At 53.0% G+C, this 24,524-nt stretch overlaps 2 protein-coding genes across 4 annotated transcripts in view; one reads left to right on the forward strand and one right to left on the reverse strand.

Moving 5' to 3' along the window:
* Sphk1 (sphingosine kinase 1) overlaps positions 1-2,332 on the forward strand; it is a 5,392-nt gene extending 3,060 nt beyond the window's left edge. For all 3 annotated transcript variants that reach the window (XM_026780992.1, XM_026780991.1, XM_026780993.1), the window contains exons 3-6: positions 541-693; positions 772-866; positions 941-1,056; positions 1,269-2,332. In XM_026780992.1, coding sequence (XP_026636793.1) covers positions 541-693; positions 772-866; positions 941-1,056; positions 1,269-2,049 — 1,145 coding nt within the window. In that variant the 3' untranslated portion in view covers positions 2,050-2,332. The remainder of the gene's footprint in view (positions 1-540; positions 694-771; positions 867-940; positions 1,057-1,268) is intronic.
* A 1,023-nt stretch (positions 2,333-3,355) lies between these two features.
* Ube2o (ubiquitin conjugating enzyme E2 O) overlaps positions 3,356-24,524 on the reverse strand; it is a gene marked incomplete at its 5' end in the record, with an annotated part of 43,147 nt that continues 21,978 nt past the window's right edge. The window contains 17 exons of the mRNA XM_005350774.2: positions 3,356-5,363; positions 5,449-5,506; positions 5,592-5,795; positions 7,011-7,147; positions 7,368-8,064; positions 8,696-8,785; positions 9,318-9,446; positions 9,528-9,640; positions 9,829-9,983; positions 10,300-10,772; positions 10,999-11,149; positions 11,281-11,390; positions 11,682-11,825; positions 12,761-12,824; positions 13,162-13,259; positions 15,317-15,427; positions 15,582-15,641. Coding sequence (XP_005350831.2) covers positions 4,696-5,363; positions 5,449-5,506; positions 5,592-5,795; positions 7,011-7,147; positions 7,368-8,064; positions 8,696-8,785; positions 9,318-9,446; positions 9,528-9,640; positions 9,829-9,983; positions 10,300-10,772; positions 10,999-11,149; positions 11,281-11,390; positions 11,682-11,825; positions 12,761-12,824; positions 13,162-13,259; positions 15,317-15,427; positions 15,582-15,641 — 3,462 coding nt within the window. The remainder of the gene's footprint in view (positions 5,364-5,448; positions 5,507-5,591; positions 5,796-7,010; positions 7,148-7,367; positions 8,065-8,695; positions 8,786-9,317; positions 9,447-9,527; positions 9,641-9,828; positions 9,984-10,299; positions 10,773-10,998; positions 11,150-11,280; positions 11,391-11,681; positions 11,826-12,760; positions 12,825-13,161; positions 13,260-15,316; positions 15,428-15,581; positions 15,642-24,524) is intronic.

Raw genomic sequence — 24,524 nt, forward strand, 5'->3', positions numbered from 1 at the left:
CTTTCTTCCTTCCTTCCTTCCTTCCTTCCTTCCTTCCTTCCTTCCTTCCTTCCTTCCTTCCTTCCTTCCTTTCTTTCTTTTTTTCTCCCTCTCTCTTTCTTTTCCCCCTCCCTCTCTTCTCTCTCTCTCTCTCTCTCTCTGGTTTTTCGAGACAGGTTTCTCTATGTAGCACTGGCCATCCTGGAACTCACTCTATAGATCAGGATCAGGCTGGCCTTGAACTCAGAGATTCACCTGCCTCTGCCTCCCGAGTACTGCGATTAAAGGTGTGTGTGCGTCACCACCGCCAGGCTGTTTTTATTTAAAGGTTTGATTTTTGTGTGTATGAGTGTTTTGATGGCATGTGTGTATGTATGTGTGTGCGCCCAAATGTGTGCTTGGTGCCTTTGAAGGTCAGAAAAGAGCGTAGGATTCCCCTCGGACTGAAGTTTGAGGCCATTGTGAATCACCCACCATCCAGGTGCTGGAACCGAACCTGGATCCTCAGCCAGTGCTTCAAATTCCTGAGTCCTCTCTAAAGCCTGGTTTGTTTTTTTATAGCAGGCTGCCCTAGGGGATTGCTCCCGCGGCCCTGCAGAGTGCTGGTGCTGCTGAACCCCCGGAGCGGCAGGGGCAAGGCTCTGCAGCTCTTCCAGAGATTTGTGCAACCCCTCCTGGAGGAGGCTGAAATATCCTTCAAACTTATGCTCACCGGTGAGTACTGTCCCCAGGGGGTGAAGGGAGCATTTTCTGCCAGAAAGCCAGCACTGAGAGCATCAAATCCTCCCCCAGAACGGCAGAACCATGCCAGGGAGCTGGTGTGTGCAGAGGAACTGAGCCACTGGGATGCCCTGGTGGTCATGTCGGGTGATGGTCTCATGCACGAGGTAAGAACTGAGCTGGAGGATGGCCCGGAGGGTTTGGGATAGTTTCCTGGACTGAGGCCACTCTGCTTTCACAGGTGGTGAATGGGCTGATGTCACGGCCTGACTGGGAGACTGCCATCCGGAAGCCCCTGTGTAGCCTCCCCGGAGGGTCCGGCAACGCGCTGGCGGCTTCCTTGAACTACTATGCTGGGTAACAGCTGAGGGTCCAAGCAGGCCACGTCCCCTACCACCATGTTTTCCAAGTTCCTGTGGGAAGCTCCACGGTCTCTTCTGGAGCTGCATCCTCAGTTTACTGGGTCACTGGGTCCACTAACTCCCCAGGTCCACCGTCTTCCCCCGAAAGGTCTAAAAGGGGATGCATGAGGGCTCCTGCCCCGTTCCACCTGAACTTTAACCTTGCAGGTACGAGCAGGTAACTAGCGAAGCCCTCCTGACCAACTGCACGCTGCTCTTGTGCCGCCGACACCTGTCACCCATGAATCTGTTGTCACTACACACGGCTTCCGGACTGCAGCTCTATTCTGTGCTCAGCCTGTCCTGGGGCTTCGTTGCTGATGTGGACCTGGAGAGTGAGAAGTACAGGCGCTTGGGGGAGATCCGTTTTACAATGGGGACCATCTTTCGCCTAGCAACCCTGCGAATCTACCGGGGCCAACTGGCCTACCTTCCTGTAGGAAATGCTGCCTCGGAGATGTCTGCTTCTCCGGCACAGGCGCACAAGGGCCCTGTGGACACATACCTTGTTCCCCTGGAGGAGCCGGTGCCTTCTCACTGGACCGTGGTGCCGGAACAGGATTTTGTTCTGGTGCTGGTACTGCTACATACCCACCTGAGCACCGAGATGTTCGCGGCACCCATGGGCCGTTGTGAGGCTGGCGTTATGCATCTGTTCTACGTGCGTGCGGGGGTGTCAAGGGCCATGCTGCTGCGTCTCTTCCTGGCCATGCAGAAGGGCAAGCATATGGACTATAACTGCCCATACTTGGTGCACGTGCCTGTGGTTGCCTTCCGCCTGGAGCCCAAGAACCAGAGGGGCATGTTTTCCGTGGATGGGGAGTCGATGACATGCGAAGCCGTGCAGGGCCAAGTGCACCCAAACTATTTTTGGATGGTTTGTGGCAGCAGAGATGCCCCGTCCAGCTGGGAGCCTCAGCCGAGGCCATCTCCAGAAAAGCCATTATGATTCCCTGGCTCTCCGTGCCTTTGTCTATGTCTACACTGAGATGGGACCCTCTCCTGCATCCATGCCCTCATATGGGAGGCTATCTAAAGCTCACATGGAGGTAGGGACCCTGTAGGGAAAGTAGGAAGGTGGGGCTGTAAGAAAGGCTCTGCCCCCTAAATGCTAGAAGGCGAATCTGGGCAGGCACCCTCTGGCTGGGCAGTTACATCTAGAAGGCACTTACCATTGTGCTTGGAGCACTTCTGAGAATCAAATCCAAATAAAGTGACTTCCAATCTGCTGATCCTGTCCTAGGACTGGGAAGAGGATGGGGTTTTACACTAGCAAGGGCTATGAAATTGTACTGAGGATTGGACCCAGGGTCTCTGGCATGCTATGCAAGCACACGATCACTGTTACATGCCCATGGCGCAGTCATGTTGGTGCTGAGCACACAGACTCCTTAGGGACCGATAATCAGACTCCCTTCAGCTGCGGAGGCCTGCAAAGCCTGGCCAGCTGCCCCACCCCCACAGGGAAGACTGAGGCTCTGCCCTCAGATCCAGTTAGCACCCTGAGTGGACTGCATTAGAAGCCTCGGGGAGACTGGCAAACAGGAGGCAGATCCTGTTGAGTGTGGGTGATCACCTGGGCCTGCGTACTAGGCACTGCCAAAGAGACGCTGCTATCTCCTGGCCATTTCTATACAATCCTGCCCTAATTTCAACTGGTCTTGGGAGTGCTGGGGTAGGAGGAGAGTGGGGACATCCCATCCACGTGGCTCCAGGGAAACCATTACCTGTGCTGGGTGGACTTTCTAGTGACTAGTCCCCTCTGCTCCTGCGACTAAACCCTCACCCATGATCCGCAACTGAGCCCAGAAAGCTCACTGGCTTCCCAGTGGACCCGAACTTTGTTGTCAGGACCTGGAGACTTGCTTCCAGTGAAGAGATTCTGACAACACATTTCAAACTGAACAATAACAGGCAGTAGTTACACCCACAACATCTTCTCAGCTCACTTGTCTTCTAACAGGAATAGGGGAAGCAGCAGGAAAACGGTAGATGCCACCTCCCCCTAACTGGGACAACCATTCCAACTTGCAGCCCGGAACAGTCACACCTGCCCATCGCTAGATTTTGTGACGTCGGTTCCCCCAGAATCTGGAACTCAGCACACTGGTGTCCACTACCCAGTGTGGAGCTGACTGCCATCAGGATACTTAGCTGTCCACCCCACAGACCCCAGGACTGGAGAAGGACCCACTGCCAGGCTCCCTTGAGGAAAGGGCACGGAAGGGTGGCCTCTGGCACAGAGAAAGCAGCAGAGCCTGAACAAATGGCAGAGGCAGGTTTAATGGTGTCCCCTTGTCTTGTTAATGAGCCAGCCCCCCAAAAAACGCAAGTAAAAAAAGTTTAATCACACAGCACTTTATACAGATATTATAAGCAGTGGGCATTCACATCTCCACATGAACGATGCCCTGGGATGCACAGCCCCACCCGGCACTCATCATGTCCGCGAGGTACCAACAGGTTCCTGCTGAGTGTTCCAGTTTCTGGCTCTGTCCTTCCCAAGGCTCTGATGCCCGGCGGTCCTGGCAGAGCACAGGCACGGAGCCCACTTAAGGCTGACAAGACGCATCATGCTTTGGCTTTTTTTTTTGTCTGTTTTACTTTTTATTTGTCTTTTTTCTAGTAAGAGTTAGTATCTTTGCTTCTGAGATTATTTTCCCAACCTTAAATATTACACACATACAGCAGGAATAACAGCTGCAATCTGCTCACCAGCATCCTCTACTGGAGCTTCACATTATCAAAAGCTTAGAAACTTGTAAACCTCTGGGCCTGTAAGGGTGGGGGGAGCTCCTGCCACCATCCAGCCTCCCTCCTCCCTCTGACTGTGCCTGCGGAGTCTATAAGCAAGGCTGAGAGGAGCCGTTGGGTGGGGCCGTTGGGAGGCCCTTGTTGCTGGCCTGGTTTGTGCAGATGCCCTGTGGTCTCAGCATGGAGCAGATGTCAGTACTGCCCACACAAGGCACCTACAGCCGTTTCCTTCCCAGCAGCACCCTGTCCTTGACTCCATATTTGTATGTGAGGGCTACCACCTCTCTTGGGTGTTACTCTGAACCTTAGCTCAGTCTCAACCTCTCTTAGAGAGGAAGTTCAACAGGCCTAAGGGCTGTAACGCACTGACAGGCCAAAGCCAGCCACAGCTCCAAGAGATGGGGGCATGGGGGACTAGAGGACCCAGTGTGGCAGCAGGACCTGGGGTGTGGGGAGGCTACAGTCAAGCTGAAGAGAGGGACCAGGAGCATTGCAGGAGCAGCCACACGTCATGCAAGGCACGTCCACCCTCCTGCCATTTGTAGGTTCCTCAACACCCCACCTCTGACCTGAGAAGGGACGGCTAGGGAACAAGTGCCAGGACATTCGGCTGGAGCAACCAGAGGACCGGCAGTGGAGGTCCCAGTGCCCCAGGGACCTGCCTTTGAACGTGGCTGAGGGACACTTCTTGCACTTCATCAAACTTGCCGCAGGGAGGAGGGAGTGGAAGGCTCCAACTGGGGACAGAAGGGGCAGGGAGAGGGGCAAGTTCTCGGGAAGGGAGGGAGCAGGCAGCGGCTGGCCTCTCCCACCGTGACACTCCTTTTTCAAGGCCTGGGAGCTACTTGTCCTCTGTGCTCTCGGGCATGCCTGCCTCGAGGAGGGTGGTGCGGAACTGCGTCAGGACCCCCCGGATGCTCTTGATGAAGCCCTTGGAAAGCGGGAAGAGGGGGAAGCCGATGTCAGGGTAGCCACTCTTCTCAGGCAGGAAGCTGCGGTAGCTCTTCCTCCTCCTCTTTGGTCTAACGCTTGGCGGTGCTGACGCATCAGGGGCTGTCTCAGTCTGCCCTGTGTGGTCCCTGCTGGCTGAGGCCGGGCCCTGGGCACCACTCTCTGAGTCTGAGCCCTGGGAGGCGTCCCCAGGGGCCATCCCTACATCCTCAGGCTCTTCACGGCCAGAGTCTGAGAGTTCAGCTACAGCCTGAGGCTCCAGAGAGCTGTTGTCTTTAGGGACCCCATTGGGCAGTGCCTGGGCCCTCTCCAGCATGGCGTGGGTTTCCAGCCAGGACTCAATGCGGTTCACCAGACGCCAGCCACCCACACTGAAATGCTGTCGAATCTCCTGCTCAAAGACCTCAGGAGGCCGTCGGACCAACTGGGTCATGGACTGCACCACACGGATCAAGGCCATCTCATTGTAGCAGCGACTGTTCTCATAGCCTTCCTGCAGGCCTCGATCACTGTCAAAGCCAGCTTCGTTATAGTATGGTTCATTTACCAGGATCAGACCTGCCGGAAAGAGTCCAGTTAGTGGGCAAACAAATGAGGGCAGGCTGGGGAACAGCCCGTCAGTGTGCCTGTGAGCCCATCATACCTTGAATAGAGATGAGCACCTGGAGAAGACTGGATTTGCTCGTCCACCTCTCTGTCCCCTGAAACACAAAATGAACCTTCAGGTCTATCCCAGGTGGACATCAGCCCCACTGTGCCACCATCTCCACTGGGGCCCATCCTTACCTTTCCAATCCAGGTACCCAGGAGGCTGACGCACACCTTCCCATTGTCATACAGGTTGGGGTTCAGGCGGCCACTGCACTGGGAGAGGTAGCAAAAGTGGGGGGGCACTGCTGGGTAGATGTTGGGAAGCTGAATGTCAAACAGGTAGAGGCCGTCTTCGTAAGGAGTCCGAGTGGGGCCCTTGATCAGTGCTGAGAAGAGGTCCTGGAGGGAACAGACAAGGGCTGGCTTCTGGAGTCTGGCCTCGCTTCCTCCCAGAGCACTGGGCACACAGAGCAGGGAGGAAACAGAACTCCAGAGTCACAGCCATGGAGACAGCTAACCCAAATATCTGCTTTCACTTCTGGGGGCAGAGGCGTAGTCACACAGCTAGAAGGAAGGTACCAGGGGTCAGAGCTCAATGGCAAGGACTGGCAGAGGCCAGAACAACTGTGACATCAGGATACAGGCCCGTGAATGAGGTCGCTCCTGCCAGGGCACCAGAGCAGAGCAGAGAGCAGCTGGGAAATGGAGAGGAAGAAGGACCCTTCCTTCCGTGGGGTTTGAGGTCCCTGAGATGTCTTGAAGACATGGGGGAAAAAAGCATCAACAAAACAAAATGTAGTCAGGCAGTGGTGGCGCACGCCTTTAATCCCAGCACTCGGGAGGCAGAGGCAGGTGATCTCTTGAATTCGAGGCCAGTCTGGTCTGCAAGAGCTAGTTCCAGCACAGGCTACAAAGCTACAGAGAAACCCTGTCTCGAAAACCAAAACCAAACCAAACAAAAAGTCGGTGCTCTACGCTCCCTCAGCAGAGCTGCACCAGCTGAAATTCTCAAAGAACTCTCTCCCAGGTAAAACAGGTGTCCCTGGGACGCTCAGGTAGGGATGGGTGCCAGCTTCCACCTGCAATCCCAGCGCTTGAGAGGCGGAGTCAGGAGCACTGTGAGCTCCTGGCATCAGCCTACAGGACAGCTGGGATGACCAACCTCAAAAAGAACCATTTGCTGCGCTGACACCGAGGGCAGTGCTGTGACAGACAAGTTTCCTGGAAGGAGCCGAAAGTGAGGAAAGGCCTCTGGTTTGGGGGAATCAGGGAAGATACACGAAAGCTCCTCCTAGGCTTTAGGGTTCAAAGCTACTTATGTTTGTTTTGTTTTTCAAGACAGGGTTTCTGTGCAGACCAGGCTGGTCTATACTCAAAAGATTCATCTGCCTCTGCCTCCCGACTGGTTAAAGGTGTGCGCCAATATCACTTGGTTACATTTTAGAGGAGGGAGCAGGTGGCCCCTCAAATGTGCCCATGTGGCTGCAGGACTCCATTCTGGGACCTCAGGTGACTGAGCCACCATCCCTGGAAACATGGCAAGGTAGGTGATGTTACACTTTAGTGCCCAATGGTACCTATCTGGCCTCCCCAAGTTCCCAGCAGCCCACTTGCCATTCTGTCCTCGAATGTCTTGACCATGATGCCATCGGGCAGTGAGGTGGCCAGCAGAGCCATCTCCTTTCGCACTGTGCTGAAGAACTTCTTGGCTTCTGGAGGCTGGAACTCAATCTTCTTGAAAGAGTGGTTTGCTGCAAGGAGAGACAACAGTCAGGCCCTGACCTGAAGCCCATCAGCTCCAGACAAACCCACACTGCCCTGGAGTATGGCTTGGACAGCTGCTGCTTGGAAGACTCTAGATGGTGAGGGAACCCAGGTGCTATCCCTTAGGGCAGGGGTGGGGCCTCCGGGTGCAGAAATAGGAAAACTGGGGAGGATGAGAAAGGACAACAGCCATTTGCACCGACTCACATGGTGCAAACTCCAGCACAGAAAACACTTCGCCCTTGGCACTGGTAAAGGTGACACCAGGTTTGCCACCACACTGTTGACAGAGCACAGGAGTCTCACTGGGCCACTCGGCCTTCACTGGTGACTGTGCCTCTGTTTTATCTTCCTTGCGTTCTGTGTCGGGCACCGCCTCCATCTTCTCCTCCTCAGCGATGGCCACGTTGTCTAGGGTCTTCTTGAGGTTCTCCTGTAGCTTCTTGATGTCGTCCAGAAACTTCTTCTCCCGGGTCGGCTTCTCCGGCTCCACCGTGGGTGAGGTGGGGGACCCTGTGAGCAGCTGCTCCACGGTCATGTTCTTGAGGCTCTCCAGGATCTTGATGGCTTCTTTCAGCTCCCGGAAACTCTTGGGAGGCCCGTCCTTGCCAGCTTTCTCCATCAGCCCTGCCACGGGGGCAGCCATGGCCACAGCTCCCTGGATGGCAGCTGTGGCTGCCTCTTCACTGATCACCACCCCCTTGTCCTCCTCAGGGGCTGCCGGCTGCTCTGTGGGGAGGATGGCGAGGTCTTCTATCTTGGGGTGCTCATCATCTACCAGCCCATTGTCCGTCTCCCAGCTGTCGCTGTCGTCTTCCCACTCATCCGAAGATGCTCCACTGGTGCTGCCTTCTACAGAATCGTAGTCGGACTCCTCGATCTCGGACTCGATATTGTATAAGTGCTGGGGGCAGAAGACAACCATTCGACACAACGCTGGCCTCTTCGCTCCTGTTAATGACTCCCTGCGGCCTTGCGGGCCCCTCCCCCTTCTCTGTTCTCAACTTTGCATCTGACGCCTTGTCCATGCTACAAGATTCCAGTTCTCTGCCCTTTGCCCACCTTCCAGCCCAAGCTTTACACACAGTCCAGTTAATGCATGTGCCACCATCTCTCAGGCTCTGTCCAGTGAGGGGCACAAGCGGAAGCCTCAGCAAAGCCAGCCCACCTCCAGGACTCAGGAGCGAGTGGGTTACCTGACTGGCAGGTGAAGCAGGTGCGCTAGAGTTAGTCACACTGTGCCCTGCTCTCCCCTAGAATGGCTGCCAAGGTAAGGGACAAGCCATTCTCTGCCTCCCTTGGCCCACCCTTTTGTGTGCAACAGGAAAGGAGAGTTGGCCTATGGGGTCAGCTAAATATGGGCGAAGGAAAGGGGACCAGCTCGGGACAACTGAACTGAGGTCAGCTTTTTCTTGCCCTTCTGTAGCTGTCGACAGTTATCCTAGAAACAGTGGGATCCAATCCTTGGAGCTAATGTGAAGACTAGAGAGCCACCTTCAGGGGCAGCGAGCGGCCGGGGAGCTCTACAGTCTTACCTGGGGCAGGATGATGGTTTTTGAGTTGTCAGCCCACACCACTTCCACCTTGCTACTGACGTCTACTCGAGCCACTTGGCCCACTGACGGCTGAAGGGCAAAGGGGACAGTCAACTGGGTGGTAAGCTGTGAAGCCTCAGGTTCCCCATCCATGGCACCCACTCTCTGGCCGGGCAGCAGATACTAGGTGGCCTTTCCGAGACTGCACCAAGTCTCTCCCCACAGGCACTGCTCTTACCTCCCTGGCTCGGCACTCTTCCCAGCATGGGTATCCTGACTTCAGGGTTTGTTTCTGCCCCTCTGTCTAGAATCTTTCTTGCCCTCTCCCAATATCCATCCCCCTCTTTGCTCAAGGTCTGTCTCAAGTCCCATTTCCAAACCTGCGAGGACTTTGCTGCAGTTGACTGTGCTACTCACAGCTGCAACAGAGTGTAAGCCTCTAGGGAAGGACCGGCAGGGTCTAAGAGGCCCGAGTCCAGCAGATGCCTGGGCTGCCTGTCTCTAATGCAGGCCATGCTGGCCATCCTGAGACACTGAGCTCTAAGACTTCCTGAAGACAGCTGGTGGCAGTGTCAGGAAGTGCAGGCACTGCCCAGCACATGAACCTGGAGGGCACACCTACCTCATCCTCCTTGGGCAGAGCCCCATCGTCAGTGTTACCAATGCGGATGACAATGTCAGTTGTGCGGAAGCGGAAGTCAGGGTGGTCAGCGATGTCATAGACACTCACATCCTCCTCTTCCCCAATGAGCTGCAGCACAAACCAGGCATGAGCCAGGGCCTCACCCCTTTCCCTGGAGCCCCCCGAAAAGAAGCAGGTCAGCAAGCTCACCTCCACGTCATCCCCAGTAGGCCGCAGTTTGAACCATTTCACCATGCAGGTACGGCCAACATGGTCCCCGGACTGCACCACACCGTAGACAGCAGGGTCTGGGCAGCTCTGGACTAGGAAAGGCAGAAGGGACGTGACTACCTGAGAAGCCCTGGGGGGCCTGCCCGCAATCACACAGGCTTCCCCTGGCCCGCTAAAGAGACCTTCAAAAATACTCCTCTCCTTGAGCCCAAGTCCCATCTCCACTGACCCCTGACCTTGTCCAGAGTGTCCCACTGACCACCCTGAGGCTTAGTACTACCTCGCTTGTCCACCACGAAGTCTCCAGGGCAGAATTCATTGTTGTCCAGGTGGTGCACCGGGAAGAGGTCATTGGAGCGGATGTTGCATTCCACAGAGCCATCCTGCCACATCACATCAGCTGAGGTCATCGTGGTCACAACCTCCACGGCCACCCTGCCAATACAGGCCCATGAGCCAGGCACCACAGATGTGCTTCTTGGAGAGAGGAGCTGACCTTCCATCACTTCCAGGCCTGAGTCTCAAGTAGGCAGGGTGAGAGTGTCCAGTGTATCTAAAGCTTACCCGTGCCCCAAGCGTGACACATTCTCTGGGGAACTCAGGCAAATATGGTTCCAGGAAGCCACTACACTACACTTCCGCAGTCTACCAAGGCCTACCCTAGGCACCAGCCCTGGGGATGGGAGCACCATGAGCTCCTCTTTCCGGGGCCCTGGCTGGGCCCTGTAGGGGACGAACACTTGGAATTTACCTGTCTCCAGGCTTGAAGTCCCGGGTAATCTTATTCTTCTTCCTCTTGTGTTTTCGCTTCAAGTTTTTGATGGACAAGGGGATACTCTTCTTACGACTGGCGCCACTGCCGCTCTGGGAGGAGGTAGTGGAGCTGGCGGAGGAGGTCACCGAGCTGGTGTCATCCGTATCGTCAGCAGCCTCGTCGTCTGCATCCTGCTCTGCAGAGTGCAGTCCATCGTCCCCACCCTCCTTCAACAGGAAGGGGGGCAGCGGCTCACTTGGCTCCTGAGGCTCTTCTCCCCCCTCGTCCTGCATCTCCACTGGGCTGCTGGATCCATCAGGTTGCTCCTCGGGGCTAGGAGACCCCACTTCACTCTTTGTTCTGGCTTCCCCTTTCTTGTCTGGGTCCTCCATGGAGTGGTCCCTAGGACACTGGGTATCTGGGGCGCAGGACATGATCCTCACGACCTGCTTCTTCAACAGGCGCTTCACCTACAAGAGCAGAACCAAGGCGAGAGGGTTGTGGAGTAAGGCAGGCAGGGGCCCACCCTGGCCCCAGGTATTTCTGTCTTGGTGGATAGAGCTATAAACACCTAAGTGGCCAGCAAGGGTCCTCATGGCTGCCCAAGGCCTAGAGCCCAGACCCACCTTGCTGGCTGTGGGAGTGGCTCACGGCCAGTTCCATGAGTGCCCACACCCACCCGCCTCAAGGACATACCTTCTTGGCCATAGAGCCCTCCCCCTGGGCGCAGTTTTTTTCTGGACATTCCCAGGCAATCTTGGCCGGCTCTACCTTGGCTGGGAAGACATATAGACAGCGTTCCCCAAGCTGCCGCTGAGCATGGTCAAAGCATCCGAGACGCTTCACCCTGAAGAGAAAAAAATGGGAGCTTGGATGGACTTCTGAGAGGTCGGGGGAGGCTTGGCTCTCTCATGCATTTATGGCCCCAAGACATGCCCGGGTGAGTTCCTGGGATTTGGGGGGTAGGGGCGTGCTTACCTGCCTAGGTTTTCCTGAGTGATGACAGAAGGTGGGGGGCTAACGCTGTCCGTGCCCCCAGGGCAGAAACTCTTGGTGATCCATGTGACCTTCAATTCCACAACCTGAACCTGGGGCAGTTGAGTAGGACAGGGGTGTAGTCAGGGGTGGACTTTCAAGGCCCGCAGCACCACATTCACAAATACTGTGGTCGCCCATGCATTAGGAGTCATGATCCCTCCACTCTCCCTGAGCAGAGCAAGGGAAGAGGGTTCTGACAATCAGTTATCCTACAACTAGAGCCTGGGCTGCCCCATGCCCAAACCCCTTTCAGGTCACCAGAGTTTGGGTCCTGGGAGCAGGTAAATAGCTTACCCCCAGGGCCTACAACTCGACCTTCGCCCTACCGGTTATGCCCTTACCTCCTCCACCACCACGCGGAACTTGCTCTTGGTGCTGAGTACAGGCTTGACCCCCGAGAGCCACTGGACACTGGAGAAGATCTTAGCAGGGCCAATAAGCACTTGGCCTGGGTAGAAGCCATAGGAGTCATCAAAGAAGAGACCCTGAAGGGTTGGGGCAGAGGAAAATGCACCTGAGGAAGCCTCCTTGGCCAGGAGCGCTGTGCTTGCCTTGCAGGAAGAACCCCACATGACATGGCCTTCAGGCTTCCTGCAGCACAGTCTTCGAAGAATATATTTTACAAGCCTGGTACAAACTGGGTGCCCGGGAATCATATCAAACTGCAGCTGCAGACTGTTCTAGGCCTAACAGACTCTCATGGACTGTGATGCTGGGGCCAGGATCAAAGCTCTAGGGAGCAGTGTGCACTCACACCTGTGTAAACACACCCCTAGTACAAACTACCTCCATGTGCTCCTCTGCCAGCACATCTTCTGACTAACTACTGACTGACTCTGTACTGAAGGGCCACAGCACAGTGGCACACCTGAAATATAGACTCTGTCTCAAAGAACAAAATTAGGGGCTGGTAGCCGGGCGATGGTGGTACACACCTTTAATCCCAGCACTCGGGAGGCAGAGGCAGGCGGATCTCTGTGAGTTCAAGACCAGCCTGGTCTACAGAGCTAGTTCCAGGACAGGCTCCAAAGCCAGAGAAACCCTGTCTCGAAAAACCCCCCAAAAAAGGGGAGGGGGCGAGTGGCTGGAGTGTTAAGAGCACTGGCTGTGGTTCCCAATACCAAACTTAAGGCTCACAATTACCTCTAATTCAAATCCCAGGGGATCTGATGCCTCTTCTGTCTTCACGTACAACGACATTCTCTTTCTGATTCTCTCATAAAATAAATCTTAAAACACTCCCCACTTCACCCCTCACCCAGCCAACCACCCAAATAAAACTAATACAACTCTATTTCCTGCCCCTGCCCAGGCCTTCAGGTGCTCCAGGGCACACTGGCCCCATGCCTCACAATCCCTTGCCTAGGGCTTGGACAGTTTTCATGCCTAAGCAGGGAAGAACAGAGAAGGGGATATGTACCGAGTCACTGACGTGTGGGCAGACGTCATAGAGTTTGGCACCATCTTCCGTGTTCATGGAGCACCTGAAACAGAGGACAGAGGCTTGGTTTCCACCAGGGCCAGTATGGAGGCACCAACCCACCACTTATCTTCACCTATGCAGCTCAGCCCAACCCCACGTCAGTGCCTGCCACTGTTAACACATGCAGAATAGAGCGCCGACACTCAGACACAGAGATGAAGGCATCTCACCAAGTTCAGATAGCCCAAAACCTGAGCTGTAGCAGGAGAGAGACCAGAGTTAGCCCTGGGATACAGGTGCTGAATGTCAGCACCCATACTGTCCCGGACCACACCTGACCTCAGAGCTCCTGGAGAAACTCCCTTGGAGCAAACAAGCATCCCCAAGCTGATGCCTACCTGGCACCATTAGACAGCTTAAGAATGATCTGATTCTTCAAGTCATAGACCTTCCCTAGCCAGCAGTCATAGGCGATGTAGTCTCCATACATGAAGGGCTGCGGACCAAGCATACAGGCAGTGAGCAAGGGCACAAGGCCTGGGATTTTCTTTACTGTGCTACAATGTAGAAGGAAGGTTCTAGACAATTGATTTGCACTGCATCCCAAGGCCCTTTCCAGTGAGTGGACTGCCCAGTAGGTGGGAGGTGGGCGTGGTTGGGACGTGGGCTTTGTGGACAGGTAAGGCCTTGAATAAAAAGGTCAATTCACCATGGACACTGAAGCTAGCATTCTCACTGTTGAAAAAGTGCTCAGCAAACAGAAGCCAGACAGACCAAAGGAGCTTCCTAGTTTGGGACAGTTAAAGCAAAACATGTGATGAGGGAATTGTACTATGTACAACATAAAAATGTAAGGGGACAACCCGGGCAGCAGACACAGGTCTTCCAACCAACACAAACGCAGGAATGATGATGACCTCAGACCACACCATGTGTGACCGTCAAGAGTCACATTTAGGCCCATTTAGGTGGCAATGTGCCCAAGGATAAGGCTTGCAGATGCCTATCTGACAGGGATGCTAACTATCTGTGGAACCCTGGGGAATATAACTACTCACTAAGGGTAATGGAAGAGGCTTTTACACAGTGGGGAGGGCTGTGCAGACCAACTTGACCTGAGTGCAGGGTACAGCTGCTGGACATACAGCCCGGGGACAGCTGGACAGGGCAGCAGGCTCTCCTGGCTGCTGAAGTTGAGGGTCACAGTCCAGGATGACAGATCGAAGACAAAAGAACTGACAAGCAAACGCCAGGTGTCTCCCTGAATGTGCTCAGGGCCCACACGGAAAGGACGCTGCTGGGAGGACTGAGCAGTCCGAGGCTTAGGCAGAAAGGGGTCACCGGTGACACCTCTCTCGTGGCCGCACTCAGATCTCTGGAAAGCATCAAATCCGTGAGCAGGATGCTGGGTGGCCTTCTTTCTAACGGTTTGGGAGATAAATGGCTAGAGCAAGCGAGCAAGCGAAGGGCTTGTGCAGACGCCTGGACTGAGTGGCAGAGGCTAAGCTGCAGACGCTGGAGAAGTGGGCACATGAACTTAGCACTTTTGGCTAAATCTAAAATCATTTAAAAATATATTATTAAAAAGAAACCTAGCCGGGCGGTGGTGGCGCATGCCTTTAATCCCAGCACTTGGGAGGCAGAGGCAGGTGGATCTCTGTGAGTTTGAGACCAGCCTGGTCTACAAGAGCTAGTTCCAGGACAGGCTCCAAAACCACAGAGAAACCCTGTCTCGAAAAACCAAAAAAGAAACCTGTTTGGGGCTGGAGAGATGGCTCAAAGGTTAAGAGCATTGCCTGCTTTTCCAAAGGTCCTGAATTTAATTCCCAGCAACCACATGGTGGCTCACAACCATCTGTAATGAGGTCTGGTGCCCTCTTCTGGCCTTCAGGCATACACGCAGAAAGAATATTGCATGCATACTAAATAAATAAATAAATAAATAAATAAATAAATAAATAAATAAATAAATAAATAGTTTTTAAAAAAAGAAGCCTGTTTGTTGTTACTTATCTTTATCTGCTGAATGTGTGTGCGCCATCATGTGTACCTGGTGCTCACAGGGGTCAAAGGACAGAGTTGAATTCACTAAAACCACAGGTCCTCAGCACGGACAAGTTCTCTTATCTGCTGAGTCATAAGTGCTAGAGAGATGGCTCAGCAGTTAAGAGCAGCGACTGCTTTTGCTGAGGACCTAGGTAGGTTTCATTCCCAGCACCCACATGGCAGCTCACAACCATCTGTAACTGCAGTTCCAGGGGATCCAAACCCGTTTTTTGATACCAGACATATAAGTGATACAGAGACCATATGCAGGCCAAACAGCCTCACACAGTAAACAAAAGTCAGTGTTAGGTGAGGAAACAAAATAACCACATTCGTCAGTGATTTACACTGATGCCGGGGAAGAGCACACCCTGACCTCATGTCTAACAGCTCACTTGCAAGGGCAACACCGAGGATGCCATGAGCAGGCTGGCCGCAGCGAACAAGCTACTGACTGCCCAGCAAGACTACGCTTGGCAGGAGCAGCCAAGACAAGAGGCCACTTACCCAGATGTGCTGGAGGTCCTTGCTGTTGACAGGGTAGATGATGCAGTTGGTGCCAATTAGCTTGACAGCACAGTCAATGTTGACGTCTATCACCGTGCCACACTGACTGTCCTAGGGGAGGGAGAAAATATCCTGCAAGACTGCCATGGCACACCCCACTCAGACAGTCCCAGGCCCCTCACCCCGCAACCAGGCAGCTCTCCTCCAAACAGGAGTGGGAGCAGACAGGCTGAAGACTCAGGATGGGATGGGGCGAGAGACTCACAGTTGAACGCATGTGTCGGACCACATCCCGGGGCACCACAGAGCGGTCCTCTAGCTTCAGCTGTAAAGAAGATGAGAGACTGTCATGAAAGCAGCAGACCTGCAGGCAGCGTGCACTCTACCTAAGGTTAAGCTCATTCTACAAAAGCAAACATCCCAATGAGTTAAATTCTTCTCCCAGGGCCTGCCCTCTGACCCTGCGTGATCCGTGTTCAGGACGAGGTGGGGGACTGGCATGACACTGGGCTGTGGCTGGCACCCTGAAACCAGCTATCACTGGACACCACTCTTGTAATCTGTGTGCCCTGCCTGCCCAGCTGCAGTGTGTTCCTTATCTGTGGCCCTGCAGAGTCTGCCCTGGATCCATGTGAACTCCCAGCAACGCCCTCTACTGGTACCATGCTGCCGGATGGACTCCAAGAGCCCAGGCAGAGAGCTGGTTCTCTGCCAGGCTAGTTTGTCTGTCTCCTCTGTTCTTGGGTCACTAAATCTCGACTGCTCCTCTACCACCTTTCAGCAACCTCTAAGTGATGGAGAGCTCTGCATCCCCCACTCAAAAATGGCAACCACACACTAGGAACCCAAACCCCCAGCAAAGGCCTCTCCTCTCTCAACTGTGAAAGGTGACTGCCAGAGCAAGTCAAGGATACTGAAAAGGGCCGGGCGGTGGACACGCCTTTAATCCCAGCACTCGGGAGGCAGAGGCAGGCGGATCTCTGTGAGTTAGAGACCAGCCTGGTCTACAGAGCTAGTTCCAGGACAGGCTCCAAAGCCATAGAGAAACCCTGTCTCGAAAAAACCAAAAAAGAATGCTGAAAAGGATGATTCTAGCACACGGTTAAGGAACTTTTAGCAAGGACAACTAAAGCAAACTCCAGACGGGGCGGCTGTGACCCCAATGGAAGCAGTGAGCCTCACCGTGAAGCGGGACAGAGACCTAGGAACAGCTACAGACAACAACAGCCTGTGACTGTGCTCAGAAACATCAGCCGCTGTCTACATGCACACACGGCCCCTCAGCAGCCAGCGCTGGGTACCTGTGACGGGACCTAGGAGGCCACAAAGAAAGCACCGCTGGCACATGTACACACAGCTGCTGCCTGACTCCCTGGCCCCCAGAGACACAGGCTGAGGTACCAAAAGGTTCTGCTTCAAGGCTGTGAGGGTATGTGGAGAGACCAGTGCCCTTTTTTAACTGTAAAGATACTTTGTGCTGCCCCACCCTACCTCAACTGCCCCTCTTAGCTTAAATGTCATAAAACTAACCAGAGGCCTAAGTCATAAAAACCAGAAGCTGCATCTGGGAAATTCAAGGGGCAGAGGGTCCTTGAGAAGAGCTTCAAGCTGAATCTGTAGGTCATGTTCCTAGTGGCCTTTCTGAGGTCCAGGCACTGCCAGGGAGAAGGGGAGACCTACACATGTACAGGCATTCACTGGCATGACGTCATACAGGGCACACGAAATGGAGACCCCAGCCCTATGGCTGAAGCAGAGACCCTGTACCAGGAGGGATCCTATAGGAGAGTGACTCCCCCATGCCTCTTGGCTCAGAGTGTGGCTCTCCACCTAGAAACTGTCCTCAGCTCTTCTGATCCAGCCACTACCCTGCAGGCACTCGGGGCAGTAAGGAGGAAGTGAGGGAGCAATGGGGTTATCTATCATGTACCACTCTCTTGGTCTTGCCAGTCCTGAAAGAGGGCAGGAAAGGCTCTCCATCACCCTTTGTGACTTCCCTCTTCGCTCCCTTGTCTCTCCCGAAACGTGCCTGTGTTCTGCAGCACACACTGTTCTACCCCAATGCCCATCCTTTCCTTCCTTGTCCCAGCATAGGCTGTTTCTTAAAACCCTCAAAGTTCCCATTATGTGAGGATCTGCTGTGCTCTGAGAGCTTCCTCTGTTCTACACTATAGGTCCAGGCTGGTTCCTGGACACCCCCGAGGAGCCCCACAACTCCGTGAAGTACACATTACCACCACCACCACCCCACCATTTTTTACAGTTAAGCAGATGCGAAAAGCTACTCGTTCAAGGTCACAGCTCACAGAAGCTGGATCCTGGAGCTGGACCCAGCAGCCCTGCTCCCGCCCTTTCTTTCCACCACACAAAACACTTAGCCCTCCAAGAACTGCAGAAACAGGACAGAGTACAACGTATTTCCAGTGAGTCCACACATTCTCAAGCAGAGATTTCCCTTCCCGTTCTGAAAGGCCACGTACTGAAGTCACAGGTGCCAGACGTCACTAGGATTGACACCAGGTTGCACTGCGCTGCATGGCACCTGCGTAAGTTGAAAATGAGATTCTACCACAAAACTAGAGCTGTAAGATAAAAACTAAAGTTCCTGCCACCTCCAAGGAGTGCCCTGAATGTTGCCATCACAACAGGATCACCAGAACCAGAGCTGAGTGGGAACCTATCGATTTTAACTGTCATAGCCTCTAAAATGCTCAGCAAAAAGAGACTGGCCAGCTAATGTTTAGCATTTCCTGGAAAGCGTCGGTGAACAGACATTTTGGAACAGCAGGAGAGAAGTGGGAGGAGTCAGGGATGGTGTGAAATAAACACGGGTTACTCTGGGTACACGTAAAGGGCAGCAGTCTCACTGCCTCCTCTGGAAACGACTCAGGGCCACGCTGTGGAGGATGACAGGCCGGCTCTAAGGCATCCACTGTCCAGACAACACTGATGCTGTCCAAGCATCTGCGTCCAGCCTCTGCTCTAACTGGTATCAGCTCCAGGGCAGCGAGGGAAGCAGAGCAGACACAGGTCAGGTCATATTCAAAATCCAACACGGGGGTTTATAGGGTCACTCTGAGGTGACATCTGACCACAGACCTGGGTAAGACAGTGAGTTTCCCAGAGATAAGAGCAGTCTTATAGGTGTTGGGCAGTGTCTGGAGGCTGGAAGAGGTTACTCAGGCCCTAGGCAAGTCCATCCTGAGCAAGGCAGAAGTCTCTATGGGCCCTAAGCCAAGGTAACATACTGGGACCATCTGCCTGCTGGCAAGGGAAAGAACTGGTTCTGTGATTTTCAACTGGGAGAAACTATGTCTTTTCACCCCAGGGACATTTGGAAATGGCTGGTAATATTCCAGGCTGTCACATATGGCAGAGGTGTTAAGGCCAAGGTTTGCTGTACATCTTACGATGCAAAAGACAGCTCCTCCCACAAGAATGATTGGCCAGGGTATCAGCAGTACCCAGGCTCAGAAACCCTGAGGATGCTCAGGATACCAGGAAACAAGGTGGGGCAAAGAGCATCTCTACTACCCCAACCTCATCCCCCCCAACCCCTCCCACCCCGCCTTGAAGTCAGTGTCTCATTGAGTAGCTTTGGTCAGCCTGGAATTGACCAGACTGACCTCAAACTCAGAGGGCTATCTGCCTCTGCTTTTCATGCTGGGATTAACACTATGTGGAAACCCACCCCCCCCTTTAAAAAAAAAGTGACATTTAAAAACTATATAGTCTGGCCAGTGGTGGTGCATCCCTTTAATCCCTCTGGGAGGCAGAGGCGAGCAGATCTCTGAGTTCAAGACCAGTCTGGTCCACAAGGGCAAGTGCCAGGACTGCTATACAGAGAAACCCTGTCTTGAAAAACAAAAACAAACAAACAAACAAACAAAAAACCACAACTATACTCAGCTGAGGAGATGGCTCAGTGGGTAAAGTGCTTACTGTGTTCAGATCCTCAGTCCCCACAAAAAAGATCCTCAGGTGCAGCAGTATCTGTGACCCAACCTGGGGAGGGGTCAAGGACAGAGAGAAGTGGACCTTCAGACTCTCTGGCCAGTCCTAGACAGAGCAAATGCTCCAGATTCAGTGAGAGTGCTTAAAAACAAAACAACACACGGGGGCGCTGATGAGCTGCCTTGGGCTCGGGCACTTGTCACCTGACAACTGGAGACCACCCCCATATTCCACACGGTACAGGAGACCCAGTGCTTGAAAGGAGTCCCCTGACTGTCACAGAAGTGCCATGGTACATTTGCTCCCCACCCACAAATACACAAACATGGCTAAACAAACACAAATAAATAAGGAAGAGAATCAGTTATAATGGCACTTGCCACCAAGTCTGACAACCTGACTGGAAGCCCGATGGTAGCTGAGAACTGACTCCCACAGGTATCCTCTGACCTCAATACATCCATCACTATACAAGCACCCATACAGACTAAATAGAATTGAAAAATCTAAAATTTTATTTATTTAGTTAGTTAGTCATTGGGTTTTTGAGACACGGTTTCTCTGTAGCTTTGGAGCCTGTTCTGGAACTCACTCTGTAGAACAGGCTGGCCTCGAACTCACAGAGATTTGACTGTCTCTGCCTATAGAGTGCTGGGATTAAAGGCGTGCACCACCATCACCCAGATTTTAAAATTTATATGTATCTGTGTTTCTGTGCATGCATGTGTGCCCATGGAGACCAGAAGAGGATGTTCAAACACTTGGAACCGGAATTACAGGCAGTTTTGAGCTACCTGACATGGGCACTAAAAACCAAACTCAGCTTCTCTGGAAGAAGCCATCACTCTTAGGGCTGAGCCATCTCTGCAGCCCATTTTACCTAAAAAACAAAAATTCGTAGGGCTCCCCAGTACCACATGGCAGATCACAGCCGTATATAATTCAGTTCAGGGAATCCAACAGCCTGGCTTCCTGGCAGGGCGCCACACACAAGTGGTGTGCATGCAGGCAAAGCAACCATAAAAAACAGTAACAAATAAGACGGAGAATGACAAAGGAGGACCTGATACTGCCTCCAGCCCCCACAGGCACAGACAGGAACGAGTGAGCCCACACCCACACACAAGGGCACAAACGGTGAGGGAAAGGGGCTGCTGTAAAGTGCGCAGCTCTGTCTTCCCAAATCTGGGCTAACATCTGCTGTAGAGGCCACTCCTCGAACTGCCTCCCTGGGCTGCACTTCTGAGCACCACTGTCCTGCTCCCAGTCTAGAAGCTCATCCATAAAACTGACCTTGGCCGACCAAGACTAAAATTCTCCAAGAGTAAGCGGCTGAAAACAGAAGAAAGGTAAAGAAAAAGACAGCTTCAACTAACGGGGATCCTCAAACAGGCGGAGCTGTCAGAAGGCCACAGGAAGGGTTATTTAAAACTTGTATTTTTAATTATATGCGTATAAGTACTGTGTGTGAACATGTGCACATGAGCCCTGGAGCTATAGCCACAGGCAGTCCTAAGCCATCTGACATCAACACTGGGAACCAAACCTGGGTCCTCTGCAAGAGCCATCTCTCCAGCCCCAATGTATGTCTCAGGAAGAGGAGGCACCAGCCACACTACTGTCACAGTCACTGCCACAATGAGGGAGCATTTCCTGGGGGCAGGAAGGCCCAGCACCAGTCAGGTCTTACACAGGATAAACAGTATCCCTGGGAAGTGGAGAGACAGCGACAGTTTACAGCAGACCCTGTTCTGGATTTGTGTTCAAAGAGAGAGGTTCCCCACCACTGAATGAACTAGGCCACATAGAGATTGAAGTTATTCACCTGGCCAAAACTCCAACCAGATCCCTGAAGGGAACACTACAACAGACTAGCATTGCTACTTGCCAAGGAGGTGAGTAGGCCACCCCCCACCCTCCAAACAACCTGAGCTGGGTCCGTGTCCAAGACACACAGATGAAGAGAAATCAGGACCAGGATGTAGTCTAAAGGTAGAGTCCCTGGCCAGCATGCTCCCTTCCTAGCAATCTGTCCCCGAAGTGTGTAAGACAGTGGTCAATGGAGGGTGTGGAGGGCCTTGCTCTGACGACTGTAGGCCCCGGTGAAGGTGCCTCTGGTTTTGTTGTCCCTGAAGGACCTCCTGTTTTTGCCTGTCTGTAGCCCCGTTCCACAGTACCCTGCCCTGCCTCATTGTAGGAGCTAGTCCAGCCTAGCCCTCGTCTAACTACATGGCCTGGAAAGTTCCTCACGCCAGACTGAAGGGTTCTTTCTCTGTGAACATTTTGAAAGTGTTGAAAATCCCAGAACAGCAGACTCTAACCATTAGTGGGAGGTAGGATTAACAGTAGGAGGTCATGGCCAGCATAGGAAAAAGAGAAAGTATCTGGGGGCGTTACACACATGCAGAAAGGGCAGGTGCTCGCTTGAGAAAGCTTTTTCAGTTGTATGCAATCAAGACACACATGCCCTTTATCACAAAATATACTGGTTATTAGGAGTCACTGTCAAAAGTTTGGGAAACTTAAGAACTCTAAGAATCTTCATTCCACCTAAGTCTCTGTCCAGAGGGAAACATCCCTCCTCACCAGCAACAAAACTCTCACAAGCACCAGGATGTTCAAACTTAACACCCCACCCCCCACCACCAGAAACTTAAAGTACTGACGTTCCTTGAAACATTCCTCCATCAGCTACAGTGGTAAATGCAAGCAGAACAGGGCTTCCTGTTGGCTGGAGCCAGGCCCCTCTTCCAGTGTCTTCCCAGCTCCACACTAGAATGGGCGTTTGACTGGTCAGGGATTTCTGCATGTGGCTCAGCTGGCAGGGACTCAGCAATAAGCCAGCCCTCATGTCCGGATGGAAGACTTAACTCCCAAAACACGCTTGGCCAGAGGGGCCTCAAGGGTTTGGGGGAGTGGAAGAAGGAAAGAAAAGAAAGGCAGGACAAGTGTGGTAGTACACGCCTTTAATCCCAGCACTCGGGAGGCAGAGACAGGCAGATTTCTGTATGAGGCCAGCCTGGTTTATAGAGCAAGTTCCAGGACAGGCTCCTCAGCTACAGAGAACCCCCCCCCTTTTTTTTAAAGAAAGAAAAGAATTTATGGGGGCTGGAGAGATGGCTCAGAGGTCATGAGCTCTGGCTGCTCTTCCAGAGGTCCTGAGTTCAATTCTCAGCCACCACATGATGGCTCACAGCCATCTGTAATGAGATCTGAGGTTCTTGCCTGTATGCATAATAAATAAATAAATCTTTTTTAAAAATTAAGTTGGGGGCAAGGGTATGCTGCTACATAGAGAGACTATCTAAAACCAAAATAAAAATGGAAAATAAAGAGGGGGCATTGCTAACAGAAAGAGCTAAAAGGACTGTATCCCTTGCAGCTATGTAAAGGGCCAGGTTGAGTCCAGTGAGCAGACTCTGAGTGGAAGAACCCACTTCCCAGGATCCACAACATCACTGGATTTACAAACACCCACACTTGATATTTCCATGAAAACGAAAAGAAATCACCATGGACCTGTTGGCGTAAAGACATCAACTGGTCTGCAGACACCAGAACTAACCAAGATGGCTTCTGAGGGGTGACATCACTGCCTGGGTGAATCACTAAGCCCAAAGACTTCAGATACCCATCTTTCCACCTCCATTTCTTCCAGGCCACAGCAGCAACAAGTACCTCAGGACAGGAAGCAGAGCAAAAGCACCCACCGGAAAGCACTCAGAGCACAGGGGAGCAAGATCTGTGCCTCAAATTCAGTGAGACAAGACCACAGCTAGTCACAAGGGGCCAAATGCAAAGGGGAAAGTGGGGTTCTAAGCAGGGGGAGCACACAAGAACCAGGTTTTACTGAAAGCACAGCACTGCCATTCCCAAGTGGGTGCCAAGGCACCTCCTGGGAACCAGGGCAGCACCAAGCTAGATGCACTCTTCCAGCTGCAGCTCCAGAGCTCATGGTCCACGAGTGCCACCTGCCAAGCACCTCTTGCTGTAGGCCATGCTTCTGCTCTTAGCACGAGTGATCTACAGAACCCAAAGCAAGCCGGCTGAAAGGACAAGCCTCGTAAGCGGGACCCTGAGACTAGAGCACCAAGGCAGTCTTCTGAAGAGAAGCCAAATGCATGTGAAGTAACATTACAAAGGATGGAATGAGATGCAGACATTAACGCAGTTGTGGCGTGGCTTCAGTGCATTATTACATTGGAAGGATTTAGGTATCAGGGGAGACTCTTGAGGAAACACCATAATAAATTGGGTAGGTAGTATTAATAACCTCCTAGTGTATGGTAATCTCTACCCGCCCCTTCTATGAGCTGGGGCACTCCCAGCCCAGTGATGAGTTATGGCTGGAGGCTGAATCAGAGCACATCAGAACGCATCCAGAGCTGATGTGAGCCCGTCCTCAGAGGTTACTGCTAACACACCTCAGCAACGCTACAAAGGGCTCTTGGCTACACTCAAGCCCCAGGACAGGAGACAGGTGGTATCTCAGGCCTAGCAGAGGTTAACTGGAGGGAAGAGGATCAAGTTGGGTTTTACAGCTGGGCATCTCGGGGAGAGGTCTGACCCTACTCAAGACAGGAGATGCAGGGCTGGGCTGAGTGAATGCTGCAGGAAGCCTGGCATCCAGGATTACAGGGTCAGGGTAGGGACAGGTAAAGAACAGACAAGAACACCAAGACCAAAGCCAAGGATGATGCTTCCTATACAATCACACATGAAACTTCCTTCCTTCCCTGCGAGTGCACAACCTTTAGGGGACTCTCTGGCCTGATGAGCTCACCATAACCTGACAGGACATAGGTCCTGAGGGCTAAGATGCTGCATCTTACACTCAGCAACCACAAGATGGCAGATGGCTGGCCATGTTTTACCGAGCAGCTTTTGAAGGGCAACTGGGGGAATCAACAAAGGTCCCCTTAAAATTAGGGGGTTGTGCAATTAACAGCAGGGTCATGGAGCAGTAAAAACAGTCAATGGGCTCTCAGGAGGAAGAGGTTGTTTAGGGGGGTTGCTGATCCCCAGAGAGTGCTTTAAAAATAGAGCTCTGGGGCTAGGATGGCTCGGTGGTTAAGAGCACTGGCTGCTCTTCCAGAGGGCCAGGGCTCAGTTCCGAACATCCACATGGTTACCGACAGCAGTAAATAACTGCAGTCCCACTGATCCAACACCTTCTTCTGGCTGCCCAGATACTAGACACACATTCAGGCAAGCCACCCACAGAAGAAGAAGGGAGGGGGAGGAGGAGGAGGAG

This window comes from Microtus ochrogaster, chromosome 7 (assembly GCF_000317375.1).
Source record: "Microtus ochrogaster isolate Prairie Vole_2 chromosome 7, MicOch1.0, whole genome shotgun sequence".
NCBI lineage: Eukaryota > Metazoa > Chordata > Mammalia > Rodentia > Cricetidae > Microtus > Microtus ochrogaster.